The sequence below is a fragment of the Poecilia reticulata genome, linkage group LG5 (assembly GCF_000633615.1).
Source record: "Poecilia reticulata strain Guanapo linkage group LG5, Guppy_female_1.0+MT, whole genome shotgun sequence".
Classification (NCBI taxonomy): Eukaryota; Metazoa; Chordata; class Actinopteri; order Cyprinodontiformes; family Poeciliidae; genus Poecilia; species Poecilia reticulata.
Window position 1 is genome coordinate 22,813,903 of NC_024335.1, and position 27,047 is coordinate 22,840,949.

At 38.6% G+C, this 27,047-nt stretch overlaps 1 protein-coding gene across 16 annotated transcripts in view; it reads right to left on the bottom strand.

Moving 5' to 3' along the window:
• The window catches only part of cacna1da (calcium channel, voltage-dependent, L type, alpha 1D subunit, a), a 76,455-nt gene that overhangs the window by 37,728 nt on the left and 11,680 nt on the right, over positions 1-27,047 (bottom strand). For 12 of the 16 annotated variants that reach the window (XM_008409713.2, XM_008409710.2, XM_008409707.2 and 9 more), the window contains exons 4-13: positions 14,297-14,436; positions 11,124-11,296; positions 10,458-10,610; positions 8,973-9,169; positions 7,887-7,990; positions 5,121-5,290; positions 3,804-3,878; positions 962-1,049; positions 808-834; positions 302-462 (exon numbers count right to left, since the gene is read on the bottom strand). In XM_008409713.2, coding sequence (XP_008407935.1) covers positions 302-462; positions 808-834; positions 962-1,049; positions 3,804-3,878; positions 5,121-5,290; positions 7,887-7,990; positions 8,973-9,169; positions 10,458-10,610; positions 11,124-11,296; positions 14,297-14,436 — 1,288 coding nt within the window. The remainder of the gene's footprint in view (positions 1-301; positions 463-807; positions 835-961; positions 1,050-3,803; positions 3,879-5,120; positions 5,291-7,886; positions 7,991-8,972; positions 9,170-10,457; positions 10,611-11,123; positions 11,297-14,296; positions 14,437-27,047) is intronic. The other 4 variants (XM_008409708.2, XM_008409719.2, XM_008409716.2 and 1 more) reach the window with 1 other exon arrangement.

Sequence of the window (27,047 nt, forward strand, 5' to 3'; positions counted from 1 at the left end):
TCCCACATCTGTACAAACTTCATTCCTCCCCTATTATCCCTGATATTTCTAATCCCTATTTATCTCATCCTCCATCCATCCTAATCTTTTCATCCCTCTCTGTTTTTCATGTTTCTCATCCTCTATTATATATTGTCCATCATCTCTACTTTGTATTATTTGCTCTGTTTTGCTCTAGGTAAAGCATTTATAACAGTTACCCAGATTATCATAAAAAATCCTCAAAAAACCCCCCAACAATTTAAAAGTAGTGATGTGGTTCTTGTTAGAAGACAGACGTGTCTGTGTATTCAGATCGTACCCTGAACTTGTGTTAACCACAGAGGCTGGTTGTAATGCTCCGATGAGATGGTGAGCGTGTTAAGGAACACCAGGATGATGACCAGCCAGTAAAAAGGTACAGACTTCACAGCCAAACGGCACTTCCTGCGGCAGAACCTGTTCCAGCGGCGCCAGCGCCGACTACAAGAGGAGAGGGTATGATAAATAAAACCTTAAGTTAAGAAAATACACACCATGCAGTCTTGATACTACAGCACAAGCCTCAAGGGGACTGTGCGAGTAGAATTTTGCAAGTCATAGTGAACAGCAAATGAGCTAAAAACACTGAGTAAGGCTTTTCTATAAAAATACTTTAAGGTACATGCTGACCTTATGAAAGCTGCTAATTTATCATCCCCAGAAAGAAAAAAGACTCATTATGTATAAAGTAAAGCAAGAGCCGCTAACAGACTAATAGTCACATATGATCACAACTTATACCAGAAGCTTTCTGCACTAGAAGATGCACCTAAAAAATATACTGACCTGAACTTTGACTTTGAGATTTTCTGACTGAAAGAAAAAACAAACATGAGTTTAGAAAACTGTTAGCAGTACTGAGAGATAAAAGCTGTGAAATCCCATTGTGAGTTAAAGGTTTAAAGCAATGTGGACTAGCTGCAGGTTGCTCTGTACTGACCACAAAGGTCCACAGCAGGGTGTCTTTTCATCCTCTCCGTTCTGATTCTCGGTGTTCACAGATTCTGTTTCACTGGCTGGAACGCTCGCTGCGGCAGCACACAGAACAACCATTAGCAACTATAAAATCACACGCTGCTTGTTTTTTAAAATTTTTTTTATTAATATACAAACCACACCAAAAAGTGCAAACAGAAAGAAAATTTCCTTGTGATTCGTAAAGTTTAAAGAAAATCTGGAAAGTGTTTGATCACTGCTGAACAGTAAATAGAAGACAGTCAAAGATCTCTGATTGTGCAACAAGAGCATCCATAGAGACAAAAAGGAGCAGCTGTGTTTCTGTCATCATCAGTATCATCCTGAAGGCGCTGCAAGGCAGTCAAGTTACAGGCAAATACACAGCTGCTATACCAGGGACAACCAATACTAAAAAAATAAATGAATAAAAATAACATGGAAGACATTGGAGAGACTAGGTCGGAGCTCCCATTACTTGTCTTTGAAATGCTGCTACACTTGATTTACTATGATATAAAGACAGACTGTGGCGACACTCGATGAGTCGTGTGAAATGTCTCAGCTCTTAAATTCAGGTGCTTCTGCTGAGCTTGTGTGGGGAAGTTGTCTTTGATTCCTGAGCTTTCAGACAGCTTTCAGCTCTGAAAACAGTGCTGACTGCTGGAGTCGTGATCTGGGTTTAGCCCCGTTTCCCATATTCAGACTTTCGCTTTTAAACTAGGGCACACGGTGTTAAGTATGTTAAGTGGCTGCTACTGTGCACAGATCTATTATCACAAAAAACTGTCTCATTTATTGGCTGACATGTAAGGTTAAGGGAAATGATATGGAAGTGAAGGTGTACTCTTTAGGCTGTCCACTAGTAAACCATGCACAGTGACAAACATACAGTAAACCAGTCTGTACTGATTTTATAAGTAATATAGTACTATTATTAGTAAATACACAAGAGGAAATTTTTATCTTGAAAAGTTTTGACTGTGGCTCACATTGCTGAAAACTCAAAAATAAAATGTTATTCCCAATCAGTGAATGCATTGTGTTGAGTTGATAACATCTACAATCTTCAGTGATATTACTAATTAAAAAGGACCTAATTTAGCTATTTTTAGCTCCAGCGAGGAGTTTAAAGGAAGTCAGAGGAACCAGAGATGAAAGAGGGTATTTTGTTCGACATGTCAACAAGCTGTGGTTCATTCAAGCTGTGAGAGAGAAAAACGTTATGCAGATAGCAGGAAGGCTGTATTATGAGGGGCCGCTTAGGACAATATCTATGTTTTGTCTTTTACACTACAAAAGCCTCACGCACACTCCAAAAAATCTGTGTGCAAGTTGTTACTACAATGTATGTGTGCGAGAAAGATAAAATGTGTGTGCATGTGCGAGATGTTAGGACAGTGTATGTGTGCGAGAAAGATAACATTTGTATGCGTGTGTGACATTTTAGTAGTGTGTATACGCAATTTGAGCATTTTTTGAGTGCGCGTGAGTTTTTTTGTAGTGTGTGAGAGACAAAACATAGATTTTGTCCTAAACGGCCCCTCATACTGTATGAGGGCTTCACCTTCTGACTTTTACTCGGCAGTCTTTTGGAAATCTCACAGTTAAGATAAGAGTCAACATTTTGCATATTCCCAGAATAAAAAAGAAGGATGCTATTTTTGTGATGCTAACCACACTAACAGCACAACTTACTTCCAAACAGCAAAGGCTGTTTGGAAGATTGAACACTAATCATTTTGTCAATGTTTCAAAGTATTAGCAAAACTCTTTTTTTCAGTGACAAAGATCTATGTAAACCATAGCCACTTAAATAAAAAGGAATGTACTTTTAAAGCTGTTTCTACTGAACATAGTCTTAAATAATAGTTCTTAAAAAGGAAAGGAATCACAATCTGTCAGAATTGGTATCACAAGGCCAAAGCTTTTCAAAAACTGGAAACTGGAATCAGTAACAAAGCTTATAATGATGCATTTAAAATGATCCGTGTTGTCAGTATGTAAATTGAGGAGCTGGGCTTAAGGTTAGTGTTTATACAACTGACTTTACAGCATCAGCAGCAAAAGGTTAGAGGTTTTCAAAGTTTTATCTATCTCAAAGACATCTGGCTGCAACATGTCCCCTCAAGGTAAAATGAATAAAGTACCCTAATTATCTCGATATGCTTTGGTTAATAGGAACTGCATTTCGCCTGAGCCTGCAGCATATGGTGCAAAGTAATATCAACCACTCATCTTTTCAACGCTTTTGGGTTTTTACTATAATCATTTAAGAAATGTAATTCCAATTTGTGCCATCTGGCTATGAGATTAGATCTTAGCAGCTTGTGTTACAGCATGTATCTGTGTATAAATATCCCATTTAAGAAAGTTATTTTTAACGTATAAAAATAAGTGTCCCATCCAAAGGGGGAAAACTATCTTTCTCCCTTTCTAAAAAATAAGGGCTGGGATGTAAAATATGAGTTTTCAAGCATATTCCCTGACTTTAGTCTACAATAAACGCTCGTTTTTAAGAAACTAAAGAGAGTTTGTTTCACCAACAGATACAAAAAAACAAAGTGATAAGAATTAAAAAGTATTTTTATATATTGTGAGGAAGCAGATCACCAGAGATAATTTGTTTTTCATTTGTTTTGTAGGGATAACATGCTACTTTCAGTAACTCAGCATTTTCCAAGGACAATTCATACCTAAAACTGTTTCTAAATATCAGCACAGGTTATTTATTTACATCATGTGATAAAAACAACAGACACGTACAGATTGGGCACACACAGACACACTAAGCTTGAGAACACTGGAGGGAGAACCACAGAATTTACCATGAGTGTCGGACGACTGGCTGAACCACCCAAACCTTCCTTTCTTCTTCTCGGTGAGGTCAGCCAGAGTCACCCCTTCATGTGCAATGCATGCAAGCCCCCATGCATTCAGACACAACGGCACAGCAGAGGGACATGGGGAGGGCGGGGAAGAGGGCGAGAATGGGCTGCTATCAAAATGGGTCAGAGCAGACAAGCACCACAGGACAACAACAGTATTCAAAATATCAATATCCAACAATGACAAAAGCAGCAGGAGTCACACTGGACTGCAGACACTGAGTAGGGCAGAAGAACAACAACGGAGAGCAGTTAGTCACAGGAAGCATCTGGAAGTGATGAGAACCTGGACTAACATGCGAACATGTTAGCTGCAGGGACTCATGGAGACCCGACTGACACGTGAAGCTGGATGAAGATGGGATTTTTGAGCGGAAAAAGGTGTGGACCATCGGCCTTCTGGGAAAATATTCAGAGTGTGAAACTTAAAAAGTAACATAGAATGAGGAACTGAGCAATGGGTGTGGCAATCGCAGTTGGAACTCATGAATGAATATGCAAATGATGCAATAAGCTGTAATCACCATTTTCAAATACAAGGTGAGACCAAAGCATGTTGTCGCTTCTGCATCATGTTTTGGAACTTAAAGAAAGAAGATCTGGATTGAGAGTTTTTCTTCTGCTAAAGTCATCTGTTAGATTTTTTTTCTCTCTGATGAAATTATATATTTTGTCAAGATTTAGTCCAAGCAAAACTCACTGGTCTAAAAAAGTCCTAAGATTAGCTGTGGAAATGTAAAAGGGCCTTAAAGCAAAACTCAAAGACAGCATTATTTGATTTAGTAATGTCAATTAATTTCTATATTTAGTTAAATGTTCTGGAAAACACCTTAAATATTTACAAAATATTTTGGACACTTTTCTTAAATAATTGTGATGATTATGAAACTGACAACAACACACTTTTTTAAATCCCTGAAAATATTCAGGAGTGTGTAACCTTAAATTTAACTATATATTATTGGAAAATACATTTAAAACAATGTGATTTATTGTATTCTACTTATTCTACCTGACAGTCATTTTCTAACATCCTGAGTTCAGCTTTTTCTTTGCACATCTTGTGTTTGAAGAGCCTCGTTTGCCTGTAGGTTGTAGCGCAACGAGTTCATTTGGTCACCAGGAAATGTGCCACTCCGTGAGTGAAGCCCAAAGCTTTTATGCCAACAAAAAATGAATGCTCCTGAATATTTTCCTTAATAATCCAAGTTCAGCAATGTTCTTGTGAGAGAGAGACAGCAGAGGACGGTTGCTTACGGTTTCTCTTGCTCCCCTCCTCAGCCTCGTCCTCGTTGTCAGGGTCAATATCTTCAGCCTGAGTGATCCAGTCCAGGTAGCCCTTCAGGTCCTCCTCCAGCTGCTGCTTCTCACGCAGCTTCTGGAAGTCTCCTCGAGCTTTAGCTTTCTCTCTCTCCTTAGAGAACTCTCTGCAATGTGGAAGCAGCAATCATAGACAAAAACAAACATACACATACAAAGATGCGCATGAGTTAATGCAAACACAAACAAAACAAGCGTTCACAGCAAACAAGAGAGGCTCTTTCACACAATAGATAATATCTGTGTTTTCTAGCATTAAATTGTCTGATTTATTGGTTTTTTGGGGGGCATGGCTTAACATTTCAGTTTGTGTTTTTCTGAACTCTTGCCACTGGAGGGAGATGCACACCTTACAGAGACGGCACAGTGCTATAAATAGAGTCCAGCAATACAGTAGCGTATCCTTGAGGCGATCGTCTTAATCATACAGAAAAGGTACATTTCTACAATTTTATGAAAACATGCAACACTCACATTAAATAATTGCTTATAGGAATTATTAAACAGTGAAACTATGAAAGAAGAAAAATGTTTATACTAAGACAAATACACATTTAGGCTGATATAATGACCAAGTTAAATACTTGACAATTACGCAACATTTAGGTGACTAAAGCACAAGGTGCAAAGAGAAATGTCTTAACCAGTGAGGAAGCTGCTCAAAAACGTTAAGACGTAAAGTAAGCGAAAAGATAACATCAATTTAAAACCTTCTGCAGGAACTTCTCGTCCACCTGGTGTGACAGCTCTGTCAACCTTAATGGATTTCTAAAAAAGGAAAATTAAACTCTCCTTCCTACTGGTCAACCAGCTAGAGTTAAATCTACTGTAACACCCCGCCCGGCGCTGCAGCGACGGGAAAGCAAACCGGGGTTTGAGAGAGCTTAGCAGCGCAGAGGGAGTGAAGGGCGAGGAACAAGATTAATTTTTCTCTCATAAGATGACTGGGTCTGGGACAGGCTGAAGGCAGAAATGTTCACAATGCAGCTGTCATAGACAGGATGTAATAGTTTAGAATCAAAACAGCTGAGAAATTTACCAGCACATTACAGGTGAATTAGAATATTTCTGAAATGTTTAGTAAATAGATTACTGAAATGAAATATTATAGGTTTAATACATGGTTGTATTTTGACATGCTTTTTTCTGTTAATGGTGAACATTATGGCTTACAACTAATGGAAACAGACAAAAAAAACCACCAATAGAGGGATTTTCAACACAAAAATATCACCTTCCTGAAAAGTCCAATGAATAGAATCATAAACAAGATTGTTGATTGTTGATAATTCTCCTGGTGAAGTCACTGACATGCTACATGAGCAGCATTAGCCACAGTGTCACTGCTAAAGAAGTTTACAGAGTGTATCAATGGGAAGTTCAGTGGAAGAAAAAACTGTGGTATAAAAAGTTGTTTAAATAACAGTGATAACAATAGCACTAAGAAGACTGTGAAGCAAAGCCCATGCAAACGTTTGGTGTAGATTCACCAAGTGTGGGCTGTGGCTAGTGCTTCAAGAGTCACGATCCAAGACATGGGATCCAAGACATCCAACTGTTTCCGCTTTATCCAAGTAAATTTAACCTAAAGCTAAGTTGAATTGAAAATGTGATGGAAAAAGGTGGAAGTTAAAACAAATGCTGACTAAGTGTGATTGACTGCCCAGGAAAATAGCCTGAACGAAATCCCATAGAGAAAATATAAGTTGAAATGAGGAACGCCAGATCCAACCATGTTGACTTGCTGAAGGTTTCTGCAAACTCGGCTCCACTAACACAACAGCAGAGCCACAGGCGGCTTGCCTCCATGTTATGGCACACTGATCCAGTATTTCATGCAAGAAGAGCCTCAACAAAGTATCGAGTGCATTAATAGGGGTCAACCTTTTTGTATAAAACACATTTTATAGTGATTTACAGAACCTGAACATTGGTTTATATTAGCTGTAACCGATAATGTTTAAAATTACCATAAGTTTCTTGAAATATATCACCATATAACTAGACCTGTCAAAATAAACAACAAATCAATTAATTACGATAAATTAAGAGAAACTCAATAATTTTTTCTTGATTTATCATTTTTCTCCGTTCTCTCCTTTTTTTTTTTTTTCTTTACCAAAAACTGAATGATAAAAGTATTCAGTCGTGTTTTGGTCTCAACTATCCCTTATGAAAGATAATTTTGTTTACATAGACTTCATAATTCATTTTATTTGTTGTTTCTGTTGTTTTCTTTCTTTACATTTCAAATGTCTTACAATTTCACTGTTTAAATGTTTATTGTAATTTAAAGTTTATTGATTCTTGAGAATGAGTTATTGCATTATTATGCCATTATTACTAGTATGCACCTCTGTTCTGCAGGTCAGTTATTAACTTATCATAATTTTATCATCACAATGGTAAACTGATTTATTATCCCAAACAGAGAAACATGCTTTCCACACTGCAAACCAAATCCACCGCACACGCTGCGTCTTACCCACTTAGCACACCTAACACAAGGTTTAACACGAAAAAGGAGCCCAGTATAATCAGGCTGACAAAGTAAATCCACGGCGTTTCAAATCCGATGGCATCGTTGACCTACGGGAGCCGAGAGCAGCCAGTTAACAGACACAGACACAAAGAGAAAACAGAGAACCTCCAGCTCACAAAAGAGCAGAAAGCCCCTGTCTTCAAAGAGAAAAAAGCTCTTACCCGCTCAACACACCCAAAACCAGGTTAAGAACGAAAAAGGAGCCGAAGATCACAAGACTGACAAAGTAAACCCAAGGAAGCTCAAAGCCCATAGCATCGTTCATCTGGAAAAGCAAACATGGAAGGAGAAGAAGAGAAGAGAGAAAAGAGGAAAAACGGAGTAAAATCAGTGGAAAAGACAGAATCAAGCTGAAAAAGTCATCTGTCTTAAAGGAGACATACTACAAAACTCATTTTAATTGTTCTAGCTTTCTTTGTTGCATTGGTTTTACAAGCAAATTTAACATAGTATCTCACTTCATTTAGGTGATAATGAACATTGTGAAAAAGCTCTAGAAACCTCCTCTTACCCTTTTTCTGTGAAAAGATGTTGCATTAATCCAGTTTTGGTATAAGCTATTCTTGTTTCAGCTTTTATTTAAAGATTGGTGATCGATTCTTAATTTTTACTCATTGCTATGAGCTGTATTTTAAAAATTGAATGATAAAAGTATTCAGTTGTGTTTTGGTCTCAACTATCCCTTATGAAAGATCATTTTGTTTACATAGACTTCATAATTCATTTTATTTGTTGATTTTTCTTTATAGTTGTTACATGACAAAATGTAAAAAAAAGGTCAAGGATTAAAAACCTGAGGAAAAAACAACTGTGAAGTCTAGGATTTATAGGGATGATACAATAAATACATTGTTTTAACTGCTAGATTACTATTAGGCAACTTAAATCTGTCTATCTACTTAATATATTTAGACACAACTTCCATCAGTATTTTACTATCTATGACATATTAGAGTCATCGACATAAATGAATTAAAATAAATTATTGTGCAAGATTGTAAAAATCGACCATAACATGTCTCTTTTAAACCAGATCTCATAAGAATATTGATAGCGCCAGATGAGTAGTAATAGGTTGATGAATGTGTTGAGTCATTTAGCCAATCAATCACATGCGAGTAATAGAAGGTGCCTCAGGAAATGATCATCACCTTCATCATCACCCTGTCAGTCACATTACTGTGGTTGAGAATGCATCAGTGTGTCAGCCACAGGTTATCAAGATGTGAGGCCAGAGCAGTACTCACCCAGTAGAGCACGTCTGTCCAGCCCTCCATGGTGATGCACTGAAACACCGTCAGCATGGCAAACAGAAAGTTGTCGAAGTTGGTGATGCCCCCGTTGGGGCCGTGCCAGCCTTCTCTGCACTGTGTGCCGTTGATGGGGCATTGGCGCCCGTGCCCTGAGATCGCACAGGGAGCTGGATCCTCCTCTGCTATCAAATCTGCAGAAAGATACAGTCAGTCATCGTTAGATGAAGGTAAGTCACCTTCACTTTTGATTTCTAGCCTCAGTTTACATTTAGCATTAAGAAGGCCACATGCAGACATGAAAACACAAGCATCATTCTGATTTACAGAAAAGATATTCTGTCATATTGTTACTAAGCCATGATTTTTTTATAATAAATTAATAAGTTTCTGTGTTTTCTGTCTTGTAATCCTGTGAACAGTTCCACGTGGGAACAAGGAAAGGTTAAAAAGTTTTGCTTTTAGGATTCCAGTGAATGGGAATAATCACTAATAAATGTACAAAACATTAAACAGTACTGAAAATTTAATACATTCTTGGAGGGTTTTGCCTGCATATTGACAAATTATCCAGGAGTTTAAATGAACCAAGAACAACATCTGAGACACTGCAGGCCTCATTTGACTTGATTAGGGTTTTCTTCATGATTAAACATTGAGACAGAGATTCGCCAAATTTGCATCCATGAGAAACATTCAAGGTCAAAACAAGAGCTAAGAAAAAGAACACAAAGGGCCATGCTAGATTTCCTAAAAGAAAAAAACAAAACAAAATAAAAGCTTTTTAAGAATCACTGAAAAGATTTTTTCAAATTTTTTTTAAAAAGGTGTTCATTAAGTCTTATTCCGTATGAAACTAAACTGATCAAAAAATAACAAACAATATCAGCAACCAAGATAAGGACTAGCTGTGTTGCTCCAGGACTAAGACAACCATGAAACCTGTTCCCTAGCAGACAACTCTGGACAATAGTTATCAGCACACCACCAAGTCCACCTCTTGATAACTTAGGTTTTGGCAACTTTAAAGCTTATTTTTCTTGGCATTCCAGGCATTCCATATGAAAAAGCTAGTTTTCATTTAAAAGTGGCTTTTTGTAGTCACTCAGGCTCATTTTGTCTGATATTAAGACTTGTTTAATTATCAAAAGCAGAAGGAATGGTCAAGAGGGCAAAATGCACTGTTTATGAATTCCCTACGAAGAAAATTAAATACATAAAAATTTATTAAAGTAAGCTGAATTGTCACAACTACAGTCTTTTGATCATTATAAAATAAAACTGGAGACAACTTGAAGCAAGTCACATGTATTCAACAAATCCTTTAAGTCCGTCACTATGATGTCATGATTTACTGAAATAAATGTAGAAAGAGCCTCAACATGTGTTTTTGGTAAGGAAAGCAGAAAAAGCTGTTCAAACACTACATTGACTGAAAATTGGGTTTGCTTTTATGAGTAAAAGAAAACCAAGAGGTCTCACCTGTGCCGCCTATATAGCAGGTTGCATGCATTTTACCGATGAAAAGCTCCAGGCCAATAATGGCATAGATGATGATGACAAACAAGACAAGGAGGGCGATGTGCAGCAGAGGAACCATGGCTTTAATGATGGAGTTCAACACCACCTGTAAACCTAAGCAAAAACGAAAAACAAACATATGGTAAAACAATGAGCTCTTGTGTTTTTGTTTCTTACCGCTAAATTTTTACATAAGTAGCACCAGATGGTAAAGAGTTTCAACCCTGCAGGGAATATAAGAAAAACATTTATGCAAATCTTGATGGCTTGGGTCATACAACTGAACATTCAGCACCCTGTGATGTTTATTAGGTAAAAATATATATTATTATAGCAGTGCAATACTAGTTTAAGTGTAAACTATATCTAAGTGCATTTAATGCAACCCACATACTTTTATTAAACCTTTAAAACCTTTAATCTCGTTTTGCTTTAACATACTGAACACCTGACCCTGAAGCGTTGATGAAGATACTGAATAGATGTTTTTGGTAAACAGTCCGCAGGGTCTGAACTTTTACTATCTGCACTTGCAGATGAATGATTTATTCACCTTCTGTTTTGTTCGGAATAAGGAAATTAAACTGTTTCACACACAAATATGCAGAGTATCTGTAGAAAACTTACTGGGTACTCCTGAGACCAGCCGCAGGGGTCGCAGCACACGGAAGGCTCGAAGGGCTTTAACGTCAAATCCACCGGGCTTACCCCCGTGGCCATGCGTCGACGGATGGCTACTTTCTCCGTCACCTTCTCCCTTCTCATCTTTGGTCAAAAATTCCAAGACAACACTGAAGAGTCTGCAACCAAAAACAAGTTTCCTCTATCAATATCTTCAGGACAGTAAATGCAGCATTTTTGTGTTTGAGCTTTATTCAAACACTATTTGATGAGGCCAAAAAAAAAAAAAAACGGACATCAGATATTATGATTCATCTATAATTCAGGTCACTTCTAATGAAAAGTTAAGATGAATATTTGGTTTCCTTAGCTCCACACTAGCCATTGAAATCATAGTTACATTAAACAGGAGACAATTGTTTTCAAAGCATTACTGCTGGGCAATAAAACAATTTAAATATTTTATAAAGAAATAAAATGATTGTATAAATAATAAAGGTAGGTTTTAATATTCAATAAGACAGACAATACGCTTATCAGACAGTATGTGGACCACCATTTTTACAGCATTCTTACAAGATGAAAATGAGATTGCACACTGCAAAAATATCTGTATAAGGATATATATGTTTACTACAATATATTTGTACTTTTATATAGTTTTGCTAATGGGATTTGTACAGCATTGTTTTGCTGGTTGAGAAGGTGTAAAAGTCTTCTTTGTATTTTTTCAAGACAAGACAGCATGTCTAAAATAGCCTTTTAGACACTGGATTGATCATTTGAGTCTATATCACTATAAATATCAAAATTGTTCAGATGTATCAGTTGTGTATCTAAAACAGTAAAAAAGCAAAGACATTCAACATAATAACTGCTTCCTACTCTGGACTCAGAGTAGAATCAGATTTCACAATGAAGGAGGACACTTTGTTACACTCGTTTAGAGATTTCTCACCTAGCCAGGAGGGGGAAATCATTTTGACTTATCACTTCCAAGCTGTGGAGTAAAAACAGTGAATGAAGCTGCTGGTAGGAGCTGGAAGAAGTTCTGATGGCCTTTAAGCGCAGTCTGCTCCAACTTATGCTCCACTGAGTCACAGCTGCTGGACTAAACGCCCGCCAGTGGGGGTTTCACAAGACATCGGCTCAAGCTCACATATTGACAACTTTCTTTTATTGATGAAACCACAGAAGAGCCAAGCTGTCAGCAGTTGAAGCATCTTTTATGAAGGTTTTCAAATACCCGTTAAAGTCTAGTTGATAAATATATTTGAGCCTTTTTCTAGTAACATACAGAGCACTTACTACACAAATTAATTGGTTTAACAGATATGTTTCCATTGGTGAAATTAAAAGGTGGGAGACTGTTGACAGAAAGATTATCAATGGTGAGTTCCACAAATCTACCCTAGCAAACAGAATATCAAATAGAGAGGAAAAAAAACGTAAGAAGTCCAGTTTGCAATTTGACATAAATCATCAGGAGACAGAAAACATATGGAAGAAGGTTTTCTGATCAGATGAGATCCAAACTGTGGAGAAAAATACTCTACACGCTCCACTGAACACAACATCCCAATAATAAAACAGACATTTTCCACCTTTTCTGTATAATGAAAATTTTCAATTTCATATGTACAGCAGGATGAGGTGATCCTGCACACAGAGGCCAAATACAAACACAAAAAAACTATATAACATTTTATGTTTTTTGTCGGCAATTACACACAGCTGTGTTTTTGTCTATCACATAGAGCCCTATTTTATGTATTGAGGTGTTTGTGTTTTAAAGTTACAAAATACAAAACGGAGTATGAATATTTTTACATTACACATACCTTTGTAGAAAATGTCTTTTCTTATTTTTTGTTATGACATTTAAGATTTTATCAGTGACATTTCAGTATAAATTATTTTCACTTGAAAACATTGTTTCAGTGGAAAGTTGTACTTGTACCATTTGAAAAAGACCATTATCTATATTCCATCAAAACCATTTATCTGCTATAAACCATGAATCATCAAATGTTAAAGATGTTTCATTTGTGCAGGCATGCACTAAACCCTGTCAGAAAATGGACTGCACCTCTGACATCAGATACAAGCTGGATTATCTTGGTTTGTCATTTTGGTGGTTTATAGCAGCAAAAGTCACTCTTCATAGCAGAGGCAGCCTTCGTTGCATGTGACTGGATGGCAGATCAACACCGCATGCGGCACACAGACAGAGATCTGACCCAGCTACCCATCGGACTGTGCGTATTAGAGGAGAGATACAGGCAGGAGGAAAGGAAAGAAAGAGGAGGGTGGGGGGAAAAAGCTGTGATAAAGATGATAAGATAAGAATGTGCAGGAGACAGGAATAAGGGTGGAAAGGTTTGGGGAGCTAACAGCATGAACCATCAAAACTATGATATTAACGAGGAAGATGTATTGGTTACCATCATATTTTTTTATGTAATTTGAGGATCTTGTTTACTTGCTCTGGAAGCAATGCAATAATTAAGGGTCAAGGTCACATTCTGCTGCGCTGCACCAATACATGGGTAAAGATTCAAGCTTTAAAGGCTTGCATCTGATGTTTCCATAACAGTGTGTACAAAGTGACAATTATTTGAGCAAACTAAAAACAACCATAAACTTATTTCAGTTTGGGAAATTTGTATTTCATATTTTGTGCTGGTTATTTTTAAGACTTGCTAATATTTATTTTTATTTGTCCTTCATTTATACATTCTAAGAAAAAGAATAACAATTTGTTCTTCCCTGTGCTTTAAGAAACTATACCGTGTGGTATTAATGCCAACAAGCTGGAGACACAAAACAGAGCAGGATGGTAGAGAGTGAGTGAAGGAGTGGGAAAGATGTGAGGGAGAGTTGGAGAGGAGAATAAAAATGGAGAGATGGTGAGTCACTCCAGTGGTGGTAAAGCTCTGATTTATTCTCTCTGTCTTTTCTGGGTCACATACTGTGGGTGTTTGAGGGGCTCTATTAGCAGTTGGCCACTCGGAGCAGAGGCTTAAGCAACTTTAACTTCTCCTTCAGCAAATACTGTAAACTGTCAAACTGAAGCAAGGAAAAAGCACCCAACTAAAAATAACAAAACCCTTAGGACCTGATGCATAAATAAAAGGCACAAAATGTTAAAAGCAGCAATCAATGACATAAGGACTTACCCGATAACCACAATGACAAAATCCAGCATGTTCCAGCCATTTCTCACATATGCATTCTGGTGCATCACCAAACCATAAGCGATAATCTTCAGAAAGGTCTCAATAGTGAAAATGATGAGGAAGGCATATTCAACTGTTTCCTGCAAACACAAAGAAAGACAAAAACAAAAGTAAATGAGCTGCCAGCAGCAACCTTAGGTCATATTTATGAGAACATGATCACATTATTTCAGAAACATTTTAGTTTCTTTGGTGGTCATCAAACACAGAATAGAAACAGAGACAAACACATATGATCACAAACAAATTTAATCTTACTATTAGCATAACATAATAACAAACAAATATACAGATCTAAAGAAATAAATCCAATGCCTTGCCTCTTTACTAGGCATGGGCTCATTCTGAAAACTTCAAATACATATTTTCTGGCATCAAGATAAGAGACGTTTTTTTCTTTTTCAATCGGACGCTATGGATCTCTTTAGTGTTATTGTTTACATCCGGAAACTTTGCGCATGCGCAAAACGCTGGAGGGCAAAAACGCTTCTTTTACATGCCATCCATATCGGCGCTGCCGCGCTAGAGCTATTTCCTTAACTAAATGAAACCTGGAGATGTAGGTATGATTAAGTGCAGTACGCCACAGCAAAGGGAAAATAAAGCAGAAAAACCGTTGAACAACTTAAAGCTACTTTTCTTTCGGTCTCTGTGTCGGCTAGATACACAAAACCTCGTTTTCATAGCAACTGACAACATTCCACACCAAAAAAACACTCAAAAACATTTCCCACACAAAAAACAGAACATTCAGTCCATTACAGTATTATGTCTGTAGGCTTGTTTTTTTTTTTTTTGTTTGTTTGTTAGCTAACGCTGCTACTAGCTAATCTAATACGGCTGTGGTCGATTAGCTAATTAAAACACCTGCTAGTGATAAGTCAGAGTTAGTGTTTAGGTCGGCTGTTTTTATTTTATTTTTTTAACTGAACCGAAACACATCACATCTACATATTACGGTTGTCAAAGTCAAACCAGAATAACTATAGACCTACTTTCCTTTCCCTATTTTCTTTTTCTTAATTAAAACTTTTTTCTGACCTTTTTATTTAGTTGTGCAGTAGCAAAGCACCGCGCCCCTTTTTCCTTTTATATGTCAGGCGAACATTTAATATTTAGTGCGTTATATTGATAACTTAACACAGTGGTCCCCGAGGACCGACTTTGGGGACCACTGACTTAACAGCTAACGCCAATGGTAGTCATTGCCAGCAGCTTTTTGCCCCCAGCAGGCAAAAAACAGGCAATGACGTGACGTCATCTTGTGCGCCTGACGTCACGCTACAACGTGTCCATAAATCCAAAAAGAACATAGAATAAACACCACTAATATTAAATTGTAGCTCTGAAATACAGGTCTTTGTTATTGCATGAATCATTTTATGCAATAAAATAAATGAGAAATACATGTTGGTGGAACATTTTAGTTCTTTTAAGCTGATCAATTAATATTTTATGCAGTGACAACATATAAACACACAGTGTGTGAATATCATTATACCAGTATGAAGTGCTGATTTTCCTCACTTTTAAAGACTACAAAAATACAAAAAAGTTAATTACAGGATACAAGGATGTTCAGAAGTATTAAACTAAAACATTGTCTTTGTTCTGACTTTATTCAATTCTGGTGAATTTCTTCCTTTTTTCCAGCATAGTTTCTACCCATAATCAAGCACTACACTGAGATAACCATGGCAACAAGAGTAAAGAAATGAAAGAATGAACTCCATCTGGATGAAGAGGTAGGCAATTCAGTGCTTTTTCTTTGTTTGTGATTTATGTTTCCAGTGAAAGATCTCAAAAGTGCACATGATTTTTCCACAAGTAAGCTTGTATTTCAGCACAGCAAATAGCTAAGACACAACTTCCATTTTGACTGTTGTTGCAATTATATATTCAGAGAAAAACTTTACAGAGGCAAGCATTGCAACATTCACAAATTTCTTAGTATTTGGCTCCTGAATAAAAAAATGCATACAAAATTGAAGTGATCCTTATTTTTTCTGTGATTTTTTTTCACAGATTATTTGTCTCACTTTATACTGTCATGACAGTGACCGTTTTAACAAATATTTTCAAAATGTTTTTTGTAAAAGTTGCATACTGTGTAAGTGATTGTTCATACATGATTTACTTTGAGGGCTGCACAGTGGCGCAGTTTGCATGTACTCCCCGTCTATCTCTGTGTTGCCCTGCGACAGACTGGTGACCTGTCCAGGGTGTACCCCGCCTCTCGCTCGAGATAGGCACCAGCAACCCTCCCGACCCCACTAAGGGTCAAGGGTGTATAGAAAATGGGTGGATGGGTTTACTTTGAGGTGCAGGGAGTCTGATTCCATACAACATGCAAGGGTGTCCTGCAAAAGCAGTATAAATGTGAAAACAGATAATATTACACTTGCCTAACCTCTAGCTTCTTAAATAGGAACATTTTTCAATTGCGATTAGCTGTTGACTGTTTGCATAGAAAATGAATTGCATGTAATGTGGTTTAGAAAACCCAGTGACATTGCTGTTTTGTTATTGTAAAGAGGAAGGAGGTGGGTTTTCTGAACACAGCAGATTTCTTTATGTGAGGAGATTAGTGGCTGAAAAGAGAACTTTGTCTTTGCCATGTTTTTCTAACGTTATCACCAATCAGAAGCGCATTTAAGGAGGGAAACCTGAGTCCTCAAAGTCATAACAGTGAAGGTGCTCTCCATGCTTGTGTCTTCAGACAGGATGACCTTCCAACAGGATATGAGGAACACATGCATCCGAACACAGACCATGTCGGAGTGGAACTTTGGATGCGCTGAAGGGTAGTAGGTACTGAAAGCTGTATTTTGTATCAGCAGAAGGAACTCTTCTGTGCATGCCCCAGAAAACGTGGATGACATTTTAGTCTGTGCAGTTCTGCACAATATTGTGCTGGACAGTCATTTATAATTTGATCCTCTGCAGCTGCATAGGCTGGAGTTTTCACGAGGGCTGTAAAACACTGCAGATACTTCAGATATCTCAGATTTTGTCTATAGTGTTTCATTACTCTTGTATTGTGATGTTGTCATATTAAAATCTAACATAATTATGTATTTTTGGCAACAATGTCACACATTCTGTGACATAGGAGTAGTATGTTAAAATGTTCAGTATTTCCAACTGTCAGATGAATTAAGTCCCATTTCATTATATGCTGGAATTGACAAGTAAACCGCTATACCACAAGCCCAAATTGTTTAAAAAAAGAAAAGAGGACCAGTGAAACTGGAAGAAGTTTTAAAAGGCCATCCATCCATTTTCTGTACACCCTTTGTCCCTTGGTTGGGTTGGGAGGGTTGCTGGTGCCTATTTCCAGCTAATGTTCTGGGCGACCCTGAACATTAGCTGGACAGGTTGCCAGTCTGTTGAAGGGCAAAACAGAGACAGACAGGACAAACAATCATGCATGCACACACACACCCCCACGGAGAATTTAGACAGACCAATTAACCTAGCAGTCATGTTTTTGGACTGTGAGAGGAAGCAATGGTACCTGGAGAGAACCCACCATGCACAGGGAGAACATGCAAACTCCATGCAGAAGGACCCCTGGCTGGGAATCAAACCCAGAACCTTCTTGCTGCAAGGCAACAGCTCTACCAACTGCGCCACTGTGCAGCCCCGTTTTAAAAGGCCAAAATACAAAATTATAAAATAATGAAAGCATAGAGTCTTTAAAAGGAGCAAAAAGCTGGACAAAAAACACACTGAATGGATTGGCTTGGATAATTAGGGCTTTGCAGAGGGTACTGTATGCAGAGAAACATGATGTAACTTTGCTGTGCTCCTTTCTCTGCTTGTTTCAAAGGCAGAGGGAACACAGGAACATTAAGCCATCAGGTTGAGGACAACTAGATGTGAAGCTGAAAGCAAATACACACACATCCAGACAAAGGTGGTGTGTGTGTTTGGCTGTGGTAGAAATTGTAGGCGGATAAACTGAAGAGGGGGCTCAGCTTGTTTAGAACAGTCCTACAACTTCTTGTAGGCCAGAGAGAGACGCTCCTCATTATTTATTCATGAGTAAGGTCAGCATAAGCAGTTGGTATTCAATACATGCAGTGGCAAGCAAATATGTTCCCATCCTTTGACCTTTTGGGTACCATTACCGAAAAGGGTAATTACACCCACTTGATTTTTTTTTGGGGGGGGGAGGAAGGAGGTTCTTGTGATGAACCAATAAAAAGTAGTGCATAATTGTAAGTGGAAGGGAAAAAAATAAATTGATCTCTCTGTCTTTTTTATTTTTTACAAATGTAACTCTGAAAAGGCCATATCTGCAAATGTATTCACTTCCCATTTAATCTGATATACCAAAATAAAATCAAGTTCAAACAACAACAAACAACAAGGAGCACGTCTAAAAGACTGCAGGTCAATCCATCATCTGAAGCGGAAAACAGCCTGGCACAACTGCAAACGCACTAAAACATGGCCGTCTACAAACACTGACAGCTTCAGCAAGTTGAGCATTAATCAGAGAAGCAGCTAGAAAATCACTGGTAGATCTGTTTAACAAGAATGAGGTGCAAGAGGAGCACAAAGAAAACTATTTGGAGAAAGCAAACAATTTTGAAAATGTTCTGGTTAGAAGCCAAATAGTAATGCAGCACGTCATCTTCATGGTGAAGCATAGTGGTGGCAGCATCATGCTTAGGGGCAGATTTTCTTTGGCCAGAGAAATGAAAATGGGCAGAGTTAAAGGGAAGACGGATGAAGCTAAATATGAGGGAATCTATCAGAAGCCGGAAAAGAATGTTGGAAAGGTTTATTTTCCCAAGTGAAACTCCTTCCACTAAACTTTACAATTCAGCTCCACTTTGTGTTGGTCTATCTAATGAAATCCAATCAAATACATTAAAGTTTGTGGATGTAGTCTGACAAAATGTGAAAAAGCCTGAAGGTTAGAAAACTTTTGCAAGGCACTGTATGACCATCACCAACCAGTTACATTATGTACAATCAATATGAAAATTAACCTTTAACACCGAGTAAAAAGAGGTAAAAGCTTTCGTATATGTTATTATATAGATAATTACCTCTTCTCCCTGAGGGAGTCCTTAACTTTGTGATCTCTACGGACACTACAAATGCGGGAGCACTGCAGGCTGTTGGGCTCGTTTTCCCAACACTTAACAGCAGATTGTGAGAAGCACTTAGCCCAGAATAACCGACATGGGCCCTTTTGTTACTGCAATAAAAGGCTGAGTTAAGCTCAGGGCTGCTTTGTGCTGGAGCATTCTTAAGCTGCAGGGAGCAAAGAGAACACAGCGATTCATGCGGGGACGGAGAGAAAGTGACACAGAGACGAGTGAACAATTTTAGCGGCAACGACGAGCACAAAGAACGGACAGCAAACTGCTGCTGTGATTTTCTGCTGGTGGTAAACAAGAAATCGCACAGAGAAAAAAACAAAAAAAAACGTTACTCAGCTTTTCATAGCAGCCTAAACATTGCCATGAGACTGCCCACGCAAGGATGTGAATTTCAAATGACGCTGCAATAGTTTCTTATTTTCTCCAGCATTGTAATTGAGGAGCAGGTGGTAAAATGTAACGCACTGTCAGGACAATTTTGGCTTTTAAAGCTGAAGTTAATTTATGCACATTGCCAGCTAATGGATCAGGAAGGCATGTTAAATATAATTGCAAATGATAACCATTTCCCTTCCAATTAAACAGTAATCTAGTCATTAATCAGCATGTTAGGCTGTCTGAGGAGCAACAAGACACAGCAAAGAAGATGACCATCCGTACCATACTCTCGACTCTTACGTTTGTATTTTGCTGCTGTAAAAAGACTCACTGTAACACTGTATCAGCAGCAAAATATGTTCACTCCACTTGCTGCCAGTCTCATGTTTGCAAAAAAAACAACTTTCATCAGGCATCGAGATATTTTCAAGTCCCAAGACAGATCCCAACAGCCAAGTTTTAAACTAAAGAAGTAACAGAAGACTCAGAAGCCCCTCCACCAGCCCCCCACAGTTACAACCCCAACTGGCCTTCCTTCGCCACGGGGTGAGTACTCACATCTACAGGCGCAGCTCAGCTCATCTCACAGCTGATCAGTTCACCACGACATATGATGCTGCTCACCCACTGAACCGTGCGCGCTCCAACCTAACTTGCCATATGACTTAGCTGAGCGGACAGCAGCAACGTGAGTAGATTAGCAGTTTGGAGTGGTGTGTCTGCAGAGCTCATGAGCTGCAGTTTATCTCCTCCTCACCTCAGACAGAAAGCAACAGCAACAATGCATCACCTCTACCCTAGTACACATTATGAGACTAACTTGCCTGGTTGTTTGCAAATTAAGACCTTACATTTGGGAAGCAAAACGTACAAAAAGAGGAAGTGAGGTAACTGGTAACGACGATGCATCTGTTGGTGTCCCCTGAATGGCTTGCAAAACTGCAACCAGGTTTTTAATGACTTTCAAGTCAACAATCTCACCTCCCTTCCATAAAAGCTAGGATTTGTGGAGTGCAAAACTACTTGTTCCATGCACAGACTCGTCCACCTAAGCTGTGGATCTTTGCTGGTTCTCTAGAGTCAAAATGGTTGTCTCTCTGAAAAATGCTCCCCTTGCCTGGTCTGAAAAGATGGACACCATGTCTTGGCAGGGTTACAGTTGTGTTATTCTCCTGTTTTTGGATGATGATTTCAACAGTGCTTTTCTCCTCGAGTGGAAAACTTTGAGGAGGAAAGTTGATTTGCTCCCTGATCTGCTCGTGTTCCTCGTGTTCATGATGCAGTTTGCTCTCTAATGTTCTCCGACAAACCTCTCAGGTTTTCACAGAACAGCTGGATTTATACTGAGATTAAATTACACACAGCTGCACTCGATTTGCTAATAATGAGATTTCTGAGGGCAGTTGATTGCACTGGATTCGATTCATGACTGAAATGGGAAAGAGGTCAAAATCCAGCAGTGGAAAAAAAACAAAACAAAACAGTGCGGTCTGTTTGAGTTAAATTGCTTCACTTGACATCACACATCCTTCAGTGTGACTGTATGTCACATTTACACACATCGAGATGAAGGTGTTGAAGCTACATATTGTGCAGCCCTGCTTTCTACCCCCACAGACTCATAATTAATGTCACTGTCACTGGAACTGGCCTCATATATTGTTTTTGTACAATTTCGGGTTAGAAAATAGCTCAAACCGCTGCAGCTGTTAGTTCTTCTGAGATTACTGAAAACAAACTTCTTAAAAGGGAGGAAACAAAACTGCAGTAACCTTAAAATTATGCAGCGAAACCTAATACAGTCACATTAATCACCACAATTCAATTTTAAATTGTATGACTACATTTTTTAGGCATCCCAGACAAACACAAAAATGAAAAAAAAATAAATGGATAAATAAAAAATAGTTGCTAGATATATATTAGGCACGAATTTCATTAACTTAAAGTTTGCAAGGGACATTTGATAATTACATCAGACAGTATTGTGGGAATAAAAATGGAATTAGAAGTTATTTAAGGACAAAGAAAGGCTACAAATATGATAGAAAACATAAAAAGTTAATGGAAAATATTTCACTCAGAGATATTTGCCAATATTTAACCGAGTGATTAGATTGTGGGATGGAAAACTGTAGAAAAATCTGCCTTATCCCCTGACAGAAAAACATGTTTTCTGTGCACAAACTAGTTATCCGTGAAAACATTTTTTTTTTATGGATAACTACAGGAGAGGGTTTACGTTGTATTATTACCTAACCGCTGCTGTAGCATGCCTGCATGTCTTCACATCTGAGCGTGTGGCGACGAGCCCAGAGTAGCGTGAGTCAAGGTGACATCATGCATGCATGATATCTGTGTGTGACCAGACGCTTCCGAGCAGCAAAAACACGGCAAACTACAACCTACAATATAACTGAGAGTGTAGGACATATGTAGTCCAGCGAGCGGTCTGCTGGAACCGGATGTAGATTACATAAATAAGCCTTACTGTTATCAGCTATTTCAGCAGCAAAGATGCCCCCACATGCCTTTGTATTATTTTCGATCTGATGCGCTCAAAGAGATGACAGATATTTGCCATCTCCTTTTCTCAGTCCGTTCTCCGTCTCTGCTTCGCTCCTCTGTCGGTGAAGATAAGTCAGGGCCGTGCAGCCGAGCCAGCAGGGTGAGGGCAGCCAGCATTTAGTGCTTCCCACTGCTTCCTCCGGCTGCCTGAGTGTGCAGTCTATATTAGGAGGACTGAGAGCGTGGAGTCCATGTGGTCATTTCTGACGAAAGATTTATCAATGCCATTTGTTCAAGCGGCTCACATGCTTCTTACCATCTGATTATAAAAAAGACTCATGTGTTTTCTAGCAATATGCATGTCTTTTTGTGCAAATATGTTGTGTATTATGTACTTTCCCGTGCCTTTCAAGTGTATTCATACCACTTGTGGTTTGTTCACCTTTTGTCACATAACAGCCACAAACATTAATGTATTTTACTGGGATTTTATCTGCAGGGAAGGATTTTTCCCGCCCCCACAAATTAAAATATGCTCCTGAGGAACGTCTTGGATATTTTGATTATTTGACCTTAAAGATCTCGTTCGAGTGTGTAGGTGTAACAGGTCAGAATAATTAGTTATACCAAGAGGTAAACCTCTGCCCAACATGAATCTTTTGCAGCACTTTTGCAAAGTTTCCATTAATTCTGACAAACTTCAATTTCCGTGCTGGAAAAAAGGATTTCCCACAGTATGATCCTTCCACTGCCATGCGGCGACATCAGGAAGGTGTGATCAGAGTGTTGTGCATAATTAGTTTACAACCAAATAGCATTTTGCATGAGGGCAAATTTTTAACTTTGCTCTTCTCTGAATTGAGAATCCACTTTTGTTAACGCTTTCCTCACATAGACAGTTCATTTAAGAGGATGATCATGTCTTTTTTTTATTTTTCGATGATTTGAAACACCCATGACATGTTCAAAGCTTGAGTTATTATTCTCTAAGCTAACACTGCTGTGTTCTGTCTGCTGTGTTTGTTGATCTTGACAATACTGTTTGTTCACTAATTTGGAGTAAATTGCACACAGGTGCTTTATTTAGTAGTTACTTAATTTTCAAAAGGCAATTTGTTTCGCTGGATTTTATGTATGGGTATCAGAATATAGGGGTTGAATATATATGCAAACCATGCTCTTTAGATTTTTAAATGCTAAAACATACAGAAAACCATGTATTATATTATTTTCTCTACACTTCTCCCAAGAAAATGCATTCAAGTTCGTGAGAAATTCTGCTAAACGTCCAGGCAGGAATATTTTTCCACGGCTCTGCTGCTTTACATTATTATGTACAATAAACACATTCTCCATACAGAACTGAAACAGCACTCGCTCTCGCTTGGCTCCTACGACTGTGTTGCTCCCCCTGTCACACGCCTGCATACAGATACACTCTCAATGTTGCACACACATGCAGAAATACAAATTCAAGATAACAAGCGGGGACAGTGCTAGTGTGAGCTGCAAATGAGCAGTTACGTTAAGTGACTAAACACATTCTTCTATCGTCATCTCCACAGGAGTCCCCAATCCAGACATAGCTGCTTGTGCCAGCAACTACACACATACACACACACACACACACCCACACACACACACACACACGCACACGCACATACACACGCACACAGGCACGCAGGCAGAGCCAACTGTTTCATTCACCCCACACGTGTACATATTTACACTCTAAGGCAGTATGAAGTGCAGCCAAAACACTCACACATAAACATAAAGCACCTCTCGTATATTATATTTATTTCATTTGCTCCATTTGCGCTCACTTTTAACCCTGCTATTCAAATAAATAGGACCTGCTGGACCAATTCTGGTTTAAAAACCCTAAAACTGCTTTTTATGTCTTAATAGTAAACAAGGTGCAATTTAAAACAATGATACAAAGCTCGGTTTTGTTTTATATAAATTAAAAAAGACAAATAAATAATACACTATAAAGCAACAGGTCCTGCTGTGGAGGATACACAAGCTTTAGTAGGAGGTTAAAACTGATTATTGACATTAATTCATTATTATTTTGACTGGTTTTTCAGAAGGGAGTAATTATCAGTATACAACTGCAGTTCTCCTGAAAGATGAAGACTAATTATTTTTTGTTGCTATATTTAGCAGTCCTTGCAACAGCATTCATGTCCCTTAAGGTTTTTTGTGTGTCGTCATGTTCTAACCACAAAAGCCCAAGTATTTTCTTGGTTTTTATATATNTATATATATATATTAGGCCAACAGAAACTAGTATGTGATTACAAAATAAAATAAAGCTTTCAAATAATTTCACAAATGAAAATTTGACAATTAAGCATTGTGTGACCCAAGAACCAGGACAGAACCGGAAAAGAAAGCTTTAAGCGTGCTGCTCCTCATTACTGCAAACGATTACGGGAGGATCTAAAGATTGATGAGATGGTTTTATTGAATTGTTTTAAAGGACTCTTCAAGAACAAGGAGATAGAAATCTCAGGCTGTAGATGTTTTATGTGATTAGTTGTACCAGAGTCAAATGTTGTAAGGTTGAAATGGTCTTATTTTTTATCTTGTTTTGGTGCTGTCAAGTCCGGGACATTCTTCAAAATGTAATTTTTAATCTCGATTAGTTTTTCATCCATCCTTTTTCCTGCACCCTTGTCCCTTAGTGGGGTCGGGAGGGTTGCTGGTGCCCATCTCCAGCTGGCGTGCCGGGTGGGAGGTGGGGTACACCCTGGACAGGTCGCCAGTCTGTCGCAGGGCAACACAGAGACACACAGGACAAACAACCATGCACACACACACTCACACCTAGGGGCAATTTGGAGAAGCCAATTAACCTGACAGTCATGTTTTTGGACTGTGGGAGGAAGGCGGAGTACACGGAGAAAACCCACGCATGCACAGGGAGAACATGCAAACTCCATGCAGAAAGACCGGGGCCGGGAATTGAACCCAGAACCTTCTTGCTGCAAGGCAACAGATCTACCAACTGCGCCACTGTGCAACCCTCGATTAGTTTTTCTTCCAGGTTAAATGGAGGTAAAAAAATTTTTAAAAAATGACTAAAGCTGTTATTTATAGGAAGCATATTCTGGGTTATGTAGCAAAAGAGCAGACAGAATCACCAAACAGATGATAATTTATATCTCATCATTGTGCTTTGTTTAAAAAAAAAACCTGAACCTGAGACATCCTCTAAACTCAGCAGCCATGGACCAGTGCAAACTCTACTGATATGTCTTTTTTTTTTCATCTGTATGTGTCCTTTTGTTGCCACCCATATAGCACGAGTTACGCAACAACACTTATATGAGCACCGACAGTTCCTGGTATCAGACACAGCTGGCTGTATGTTAACGTACGCAGAATGAGATGTATGAATCACATTCCCCATGAAAAGGTCATTGCTCCGCTGAGCCACCTTCAGCAGGAGACTCCCACCTGCGGTGTTGATCCTCAGATAGATAAGACAGAAATGACCTGAAAGCAGAACCAGCAGTGCTACGGATTATCCGCATGTCTCTTTGCAAATCTTAGAGGAGACAGTCACACGCAACATGGCTCCTTATTATCCAACCAAATGTCTAAGCAAAGAAAGAGCAGAAACAGAACACGCTGACCTTGACTGCATTGAAAATATGACTTTCTGACTTGGTGTTTGTCTCATCGCACATGTACATGCAACTCCTTGTGCTTGCTGCATCCTGTTACTCACTTGTGCCTCCTGGTGGTAGTAAGACCCCAATCTTTTGCCCTCTGTGCTGCCTGGGGAGGAAATTGCTTTCTATTTATAATGAGCTGCTGCATTTAACCAAGCCTCACTAACAAGACTGGCAGACTCAGGCTATTAAAGCCTCCATGACTATGCAGCAGTGTAATACTGAGGCAGCTCTGCAGCACCTCAGCACTCTGAACATAGTGGACAGTAAGTCCATCAATGAACAACACACTAAATAAAAAGCCCATACGTCCAAAACTCCAGACATCAGCTCAATGCAGGGATTTAGTGTCTGTGCGGCTAAAAAGCTACATGACATTTTAATGTGTTACTGGCTAAAACTCTGCATGCTTTAGTAGCAGCGTAATATAATTTGATCCTTGCATTGCATAGTAGGCAAACTAAAATCTATAATTCAGGTTTCATATCAGTCTTCATCCACCTATGCAGCTGCAGAGAAGTGAGTAACATAATCTTCACTGTGTCGGCTATATTGCAAAACAAAGTCAGCACTTTCCGCTCCCGATCTCCATATAGTATAGCTTAGTATAGTATAGACAACTGCGGCCAAGCTGGCACTTCTGTGCTATAAATAATTACATTGTTCTACCTCTTCTGGAAAGGAAAATATTCCATTATTCATCCTCCGGAAGGTGATTTAGATGTGACATGACACAACTACACCTAACTTTTTAAAAAATGTAAAACTATCGGAGGAAAGCAGTGTAACTATGAGGAAAAACACATGTCTTTTAAATAAAATGAAAGCAAAGCTTTGTCCCCGTGCATCTTACTCAAAGAGATCATAAATCATTTCAGATCTACTCATCAGCTTGTCCTTTCATCTCTACCTAATGCCCTTGTTTATGAAGCATTCACGCTGCATCAATGATCGGCTCTGCACCCGGTCATGCACGTAGTTTGTCAGTTAATTCATAAT